The 8,954-nt window shown below is 34.4% G+C and overlaps 1 protein-coding gene across 2 annotated transcripts in view; it reads right to left on the bottom strand.

Moving 5' to 3' along the window:
- Positions 1–3,703: 3,703 nt before the first annotated feature.
- Positions 3,704–8,954, bottom strand: part of LOC149802805 (uncharacterized) — a 13,847-nt gene continuing 8,596 nt past the window's right edge. For both annotated transcript variants that reach the window (XM_089952240.1, XM_089952239.1), the window contains 3 exons: positions 8,325–8,568; positions 7,345–7,441; positions 3,704–6,312 (listed from right to left, as the gene is read on the bottom strand). In XM_089952240.1, coding sequence (XP_089808366.1) covers positions 5,685–6,312; positions 7,345–7,441; positions 8,325–8,568 — 969 coding nt within the window. In that variant the 3' untranslated portion in view covers positions 3,704–5,684. The remainder of the gene's footprint in view (positions 6,313–7,344; positions 7,442–8,324; positions 8,569–8,954) is intronic.

The following is an 8,954-nucleotide window of genomic DNA, read 5'->3' as shown; positions in this document are numbered from 1 at the left end:
GAATATCGCATTTTTTTATAATCATTTTTGACAATCCCCCAGGAAACCGTATTTTGACGAAACACAGGTGAACCAATTAGAGTCTGTTCGCCCTCCCTGCTGCTCCATCTTAGTAGACATTTTAAGTCATCAAAATTTAATGCTGATAAATGGGCGAGTATTTTCACAAGGATCAAACCTCAGAATTAAAACGCTGTTCGCAGGCTCACACAACAAACTGACAGAGCTCACTGTGGTCGGATATAAACTGACTCCTGCTAAATAGCTTCAGAAATGTCTATAGTATGGTTAAGATGTTGGGATTAAAAATTTGGGGACATTTCAGCTTCTTTGTCTGTCTCTCTGTCTGCCTATGTCTGTATGTCTGTCTGTCTGTCTGTCTGTCTGTCTGTCTCTCTCTCTCTCTCTCTCTCTCTCTCTCTATATATATATATATATATATATATATATATAATGGTAAAAGACATAATAATAATTATTATTCTCACTGTTAGTGGGTAATTTAACCCATTTCGCCATAGTCAATTGTTACGAATATCTGATTTAATTCATATTTATTTTGATTTAATTGTGTGTCAGTTTTAAATTTTTTATTCTCTCATATGCTATTATAATGTAAATGTATTCACTGGAGATGAAATTTGTCCAGAAAATCGGTTGACCTGAATAATAATAATAATAATAATAATAATAATAATGATGATGATGATGATGATGACTTTGTATAGCGCCTACTCTTTAGAAGCTCTAAGCGCTTTACAAGGTCTTTAAGTTTGTTCTTGCAGTCGAAATAAGTGAGTTTTGAGAGCACTCTTGAATGGAATCACTGTGTCTTTGTGTCTAAGTTCAGTGGGCAATTCATTCCACGTTGCTGGGCCCTGGGATGCAAAAGAACGCTGTCCATATGACTTTGTTTTCATAGTGCCAATAACGAGTATCCGATTTTCAGAAGAGGAGCGTAAGTATCTTGTTGGTATATACACATGGGTGAGGTCGGATAGGTATGTTGGACTGGAATCCGTCAGTGAAACGTAGCACAGAGAACAAATTTTGTGTTTGATTCTGGATCGAATGGATAGTCAGTGTAGGGTTCAGAGCAGCGGGGAGGTGTGCTTTGATCGTGGTACTCTAAGTATGATCCAAGCAGCTGTGTTTTGAACTTTTTGAAGTTTCTGGAGTAGATATTGAGATGAACCAGACAGAATCGAATTACAATAGTCCAGTCTTGAAAGTACTAATGAACACACAAGTGTTTTACTGGGATCAACTGATCATGACATGTTGGTGCAATGTGAGAGTACTATCCAGAGTAACACCTAGGTTTCGTACTCATTGTGTGAATTGAATGTTGTTGTTGCTGATATTTATTGTTTGAGGTAAAGAATGTGAGTGGGAAAGTCTTTGTGCTGTGATCAGAATGGCCTCAGTTTTATCATCATTCATCTGCAGCTTGTTACATGTCATCCATGATTTCACATCAGAAATGTACCTCTCTACACCTTGGATGGTAGCACCAACTTCAGTTGGGTGGCTAGATTTGTATATTTGGGTGTCATCAGCGTACAATTGGCGAGACACTGGATGATGATGTATGACACTTGAGAGGGTGCTGAGTGTATAGAATGAAGAGAACAGGTCCAAGAACAGACCACTGTGGAACACCACAATATAGATCAACTGGGCTGGAGTGTATTCCATTTGCAGACCCATTTTGTGTCCTGTTGATCGAGTCGGACTTGAACCACAGTAAGGCTGTATCATGAATGCCAGATACATGCTGGAGACGGTGAAGTAATATATCATTGTCTATTGTGTCAAATGCTGCAGACAAATCAAGGAGGGTGAGGACTGAAATCTTTCCGCTATCCAAAGCAGAGAGAAAATGTCATTAACTACTTTTAGAAGAGTAGTTTCAGTACTGTGGCAAGGGCGATATGCAGATTGTACATTGCTAAAAAGACTGTTTGAATTCAGATGAGATACAAGCTGGGATAGAACAACCTTTTCTAAGATTTTTTATATGAATGGGAGATTAGACACTGGGCTGTAGTTCTTTAAATCGTTATGGTCTAGTGTTGGTTTCTTCAGGAGAGGCTTGACAATGGCAGTTTTGAAAAATGATGAGAATTCCCAGGATGAGAGAGATGTATTAATACCATCAGTTAGTAAAGGCAATACTGGATCTAAGCACTCAAGCAGCAGTATGTTGAAATTGGATCAAGTTCACATGACTTTGGTGCACTCTTCATCAGGATTGTACGTATGAAATCCAATGAGACAGGTTCAAATGCTGTTAATGGTTGCCGCTCAAATTCTATATTCTAACTATATGGTGACGACGAGTCATTGGAAATTGTGATATCAAGCTTATCTCTAATGGTTTGTACTTTGTCACGGAAGAAATTTGCAGACAGGTCCGGAAGGTCGGCTATAGAGAAGGTAGTTGGAAGTGGTATACATTTGTTCCTTGACATTAGCTTGTTAGAAATCTCGAAGAGTTCTTTGCAGCTGAAACTTTCCATGATCTTAGAGTGTAGTTGGTTGATTTCGCTGCATGGACTATATTTGTGACATTCTTCTTAGCGGCTTCATAGATTTGCTTATGAATAGTGAGTCTGGTGGAAAGCCAAAGCCTCTCAGCTTTACGGCGGTCTCTTTTAGCAGTGCGAAACTGGTCCCTAACACTGCTATACCAAGGAGAACACTTTTGAATTGATACTCCGTACTTAGTAGCTGGGGCATGTTTGTCGAGCAATGAACCATTCTTTTTGTAAACATCAGGTGTTGATCTAAATCCTGACCTTGTTTCAGAATTTGTAGCAACCTTCGTAAACAAGTTCTTTTTTATTTTAAAATGATTGGTTTTCGCCAGGGTCATTTTTGGTGTAAGTGATATAAACTCGATCCCGTGACCCCCCTTTCGATTTCGTAATTCCGGTTTTTCCATTACTGCGCATTTTTTAGTTTTAATAGAGATGCGGAGAGAGATTGAGAGAGAGAGAGAGAGAGAGAGAGAGAGAGATTTCTCAGTTTTGAACTTTTTACACTGATGTCAAGTTATTTGATTGTAGCCAGATTTTGAGTTATAATTTTTTTCTTCAGATCAGTTGGATTTCAAAAGGATTAATTCATTTTTCTCTGGAAATATTTTGAGGAGTGCTCACACAGAAATTTTGGAAAGACAATGCTTACAAATTTAATTTGGATTTGTATTTCTACAAGGAACTGTAAAAGACAACACAGTACAGACTATAACAAACGTCGTGGCCATCCGTCTTGGAAATTCCATCAGTATTCAAACTTGAATTTATTAGAATAATTACTAGTAAGATTTTTGCAATTTAATTCGTGGATTATTCTTGGATTATTTTTGGATTTGATTCTTGAAACCGTAAGTTCTTCTCCTTTTTCATTTTTACAGAATGTTTTCAGGGAAATACATTATTTGTTAAATTTTAAAAGATGTTGTTTTCACTCTTTCTATGTTTCTCTTTATTCGAGCCTAAACAGGTAGCACAATTTATTGTACATATCATTTCCCACTCATTAAATGGAACGAGTTTCAGATCGAAAGAGCAAGAGAGAGACAGAAAGATGTCATTCTAGTCTGATTTAGGCGGTGAAACTCTAGCAATATAGGTATTACATTCCTAATATGTTCGAAGAGGTACTGGGATCAAAGTTGAAAACAGGAAGTCAAGGGTCTAAGTCTATGGCAGCAATTCTTTATTAAAATTATACGAAACTACACTAGATTTCGAAGAAAAATTACACACAATTCATTTAAAATATATAATAAAAATGTTTCATTTTATTAAAGCTAACCACGTTAACATAATTCTAATATTTCCATATTTCATAATTAAAAGACAAATAATGTGCCAATAGTGCAAAAATGCTCAACAGTAGAATATAACAAATACCACGGTTATTTGCAATCAATGTATTTTATTAAATTATTTTATTAACTTTCAATTCTAAACTATAATATTATTTCCTGTAATTTCGAAGGTATTTTTTTCTGAATAAATTATTTGTAGCATGAAGTTGGTAGCAAACAATTTCTACAAAAAAATGCTTAATATTCTAAATTAACATAAATTCTAAATAAATTTAAGCAATATAAGACACTATCCTTAAAAATTCACCTTTTATTGTAATAATAATAATATTAATAACATGCTATAAGATTTACAGAAGCAGATGAAAATATCTCGAAACATGTTACCTCTCGATACACAGATGTTTCCCTAGCTATAACTAATTACATTCCTCTTACCTGGAAAACAGGTAGTCAATTTTCGAAGTCTATGGCAGCCATGAGAGAGTAGGGTATATATAGTGGTCCCTATTCTGGGAGACGTCAGCTTTAACATAATAAGGCATGCCTTTTAAATTCCAGATTCACTTTAACCTTGATCGCGAATGACCCTCATGCTTCAGTGATATCTGGCTTCGTCAGAAACTGCTCCCTGTACACTCAGACTCTGATTAGCTTTTCATTACGTCTATGTATGGGAATAATAGCTTCTACTGAAGATAGTTTTATTAGATACATCTGTTATCTTTCAATGAACCTGGCGTAGAGCCACATTATACAGTAAATAATATCATCTACTTGTTTTACAAAATATAGCTGTACTACCGATGGCTTTGTTAAAGGCACCATAGTAGAATCAGATAATAAAAAAATTCTAACACCCATTTTCTTTCTTATATGAATTTAAATTATAATTCCAAAAATCATTCTTTTAATAAAACTATATGAATTCAAATTACAACTCAAAAAATGATAATTATATAACAATTATATAAATTCAATTTACAACTCCAAAAAGTATACTTTCTAAATATTCCTAAAAATTACATCGTAACATATGTAACAAAAGGTAATCAATACAACATTTTGGCGGAATATTTATTGACTTTTAGGATGAAACTGTGGATCAAAGAAGTAGATATAATTTTATTATGTAATTTTGAAGATATTCTGTATATAGAAATGTATCTAAAATGAAGATATTGATTTTTGTATAAAATATCACATTTTGCTTCATCTACGAAGTTTATTGGATGCCAGAGTGAGTATGGACACACATGTACAACGTAACGTTTGTGATCAAAAAAAAAAATCGCACACAGTAAGAAAATATGAAATCGAAAAAGCACATTTCAAAACATTTTCTTCATAAGTTACTTAATATGTCTCTATACACAGCAATACAAATCATATGGTCAGTCTCAATGACACCATTATCCGACATTTCACCTTCCGTTTTTTAAACTTTTGTTTGAAAGCAGATTTGTTTTGGCTTAAATGAAAGGAAAATGTAATTACTGGTAGTAAATTAACATATATATTTTTAATTGCGTTGCTTCATTGTTTGGGAAATTTAGAACGAAAGTTTTATTTTCAACAGAGAAAATACATTGCTAAGTTTATATTGTTAATATGCACCGTAACACCAGAACACGAAGAACTGCTTCATTTTTTAATGACTGGACAAATGTTGGCAAAATATTAATATGATTAGAGAGAAAATTATATTTAGACAAATCTTTCTAACTCCACAAACTTCAGCGACGAACCATTATAATATAATAAAAAATTTAATAATGTTAAAGTAATTATGATGGTTTAAAAGACACAAATACATTTACAGTCATGTCATAAGTTCTACTGATTATAAGAATTTCAGGATGGCAAAAGAGGCAAACAGCAGTAAAGGTTGGATTGCAAAGACAGGTCCAACTCCAGAGCAAACTTTGATTCCGTCCGATGATGTCATGCAGCTGGTTTTCAAATCGTCTAAACCGGTCGCCTCTAAAGCTAATTCAACGTTGCAGGAATCTAGAGCGGCAAAAAAGTCCACGAGCTGATTTTTAAGTGCAGGATCTTGTGTAGTGACAGCTTTCATGCGCTGAAGTTTGTCCATATCTCCCTGGAAACAAGGGTGTTTTTTGGTTTCCTTTACAATCCCAACACATTCCTTTTGGCATTTCCCAAGTGAGGCACAATTCTCCATGACAGATCTATAGATGGCTGCAGACTCAGGAATTGTGATGTTGAGGATGTCCTTATGCCGACATCCTTGAATCACATCTTTCTCCCAGTCACACGTGGAAATGCTGTTCCACTGATGACAGGTAGGTAGAGCAAAATTATCCTTTGGGTAGTATGCAATAATAGCGAGGCACATTTCTTTGGAGGTGTCCATGCCATAAGTAGTCGTTTTGTATCGAGAGGTTGTCTTAAAGACGCAGGTTGTTCTCAGTTCATCACCAGGTCTAACTTCGACGGGGTTGTCAAACCTGTTAAAAGAACAAGTTTCAAAATGCGAGTCAGCTTGTTGTATCTGGTGAAGTTTGAATATATGGGTTATGGTGTGAATGTGTGCTGCTAAGGTGCTACCAACGATTATACACAGACATTGCACAACAAATATAATACATTTACTAATTATTTAGTGGAAAATCATGCCTTTATCTTTACAAATTTCGGATCATGCCCCTCTCTCTCCTCCAAAAACAAAGCGCAGCCTAAAACATAAGAGTTATGGAAGGAACAAATTGGCAGTTACCTCATTGCCATTTGATGATACAGAAAGATAATTTCTCTCTCTCTTTCTCTCACACACACACACGCACACACACACACACACACTATATATATATATATATATATATATATATATATATATATATATATATATATATATATATATATATATAAGAAAATAATAGAAACTGAAAACGAAGCATTGCATTCCCCAAAAATGTATGATTACTGAAGCTCCGACTGTTATTTATAAAAAAGAGCTTCTCGTTAAAATGAAACCAAAGTAATAATAATAATAATAATAATAATAATGATAATGATAATGATAATAGAAATAAAAATAATATAATAATTGTAAAAGAAACCATAATTTTGTCGTCGTAAGAGTACTGCTTGCTTAAACTCTATTCACTCCAAATTTCAATCCGTCATGGATTATGAACATTAACGTTCAAAACAAAATTATAAATCGTATCTGTTAATAATAACACATTAAACAATATTCACTTTAATCTCCACTATAAATTCATTAGGAAATGAAACAAGTATAAACTTTCTGACAAGTTGATCTATGCTCGTGCTTGATGAAGTTACAGGTATATAGTTCTTTTTCCCCATAGGTAAGTCATACAGTATATTAATTGATACGTATTACTCAAATATTTGATTGGTACAGGAAAAGTGCAGCGATTTTTGCAATGAAGTCATGTGTGTTATATTGACATCAAACGTGTGCACAAAGATTTATGTTTATATTACGTAACGTTTTTCAAATGCCAACGTACCGATAAATCACTGGGTTATCGTAGATGAATTTTTCGTCAAAAGTAACGTTTTGTACCTTACTGCCATTCCTCCATACCTCAATTCGTTGATGTATACCTGTAATTAAGAAAACAGATTTTTAAGATTTTTTCATTGTATCGCATATGCTGACATTAATTTCTTCAGCTTATATATTTCAGTGACGTACAGATTATATGTTATATCTATCTAATGACCAGACAGTCATTTCAGAGCCAGTTATGCATCCACTTTACCAGTATAGCTCACGAACGTTACATACATGCGATTATAGACATATATCAAAATTTGAACTTGCAATCTGTATCTAATCCTTGTGTAACATTAGATAATTGGGTTACCAATTATTAACTTATCAGGGACAGCCTCGAAGTGAAGGAGGTGAAGGAACATTGGATATCATACTTAAATACGTCCAGATACAATCCTTTGGTGTGATATCAACGTGAACTTGATCTTTTGTAGTTTTGTGAAAATTTTATAAATGCCTTTTACTGCTCATATATTGGCTGTTCTATCTAAGTTAAATTGTTCTTATCAAATTTTTATAAACTTTTATATGTGTTTGCAAGATTTCATATAAACACGTACATTTTAATGATATTTTTCTGCAAAAAAATATTGAACAGTGCATAATTGGGGAAATGCTCGCGATTACATGTAGCTTCTACTGTTACCCCACTTTAGAAACGTTTATCTCGAAATCAAGAAAAATATTGTAAATCACCCAGTTTTTCCAATGTTTGCAATAACGTGGATCAGAAGTAGATTTGTTGCGTACTGGGTTTTCTAGTATACCAAACAGTCCTACTTTTTTCTAACGCTTACATTGATGTTTATGGAAAATGAATATGTGGTTTGCGTCTTTAATTACAAGTGTTCACTACTTTCTACTATACGGGCAGAACCTCACAATCGAATCATACGAACATACTACCTGGATATATAATTTTCAACATACCTAGATAATGCATGTGGTTGAAAGCGAAAGTTATGTATATGTTGTCTTTCATCACTTTCCTTGTGCACTCCCCTGGACATGCGGCTGTAGCTGTGACAGCTTTCTCGTTAGGAGGGATGTAAAGATATACCTGACCAAACATAAGAACCCCTGCGTCATACTGGCGGCGCTTCGAGTTATAGTAAAATGTCATACCCGAACTATCAGTGGTTCCATTTAGCAAAGCAGGATTGTTCCAATGAACCTGAAACAAAGTAGAAGCTTTATCCTGTAAAAGCCTTAGAGACGTTCTTAATGTGCAAATATTCTGTGCAGACAAGGAAACCAAGAACTACAAATTAAAAAAACAGTTATGAGTTGGCAGACGAAAGACATGCGGTATTCTTATTCCAAATGTTATCTGCAAAATTTTCATCTGAATTACCGGGTTGTATTTCCGTTTGCTCTTTGGGAAGATCAAGAAAAAATGACCGTATTCTTACAAAAACCTAATATATTCTACTTAGTGATAGTGCCGTCGTAAATTTCAGCTTGAACTGTGACATATTGCAAATGTCACAGCTACTTAAGTGATAACCAGTCTTCATTTCATAGACATGCACGATATATGTGAGCACAAATGATTTCTCA

The sequence above is a fragment of the Sinohyriopsis cumingii genome, chromosome 3, assembly GCF_028554795.1.
Source record: "Sinohyriopsis cumingii isolate HCF-2022 chromosome 3, ASM2855479v2, whole genome shotgun sequence".
Lineage (NCBI taxonomy): Eukaryota > Metazoa > Mollusca > Bivalvia > Unionida > Unionidae > Sinohyriopsis > Sinohyriopsis cumingii.
Note: the sequence above shows the minus strand (reverse complement) of the source record. Positions and strands in the feature narration are given on the sequence as shown.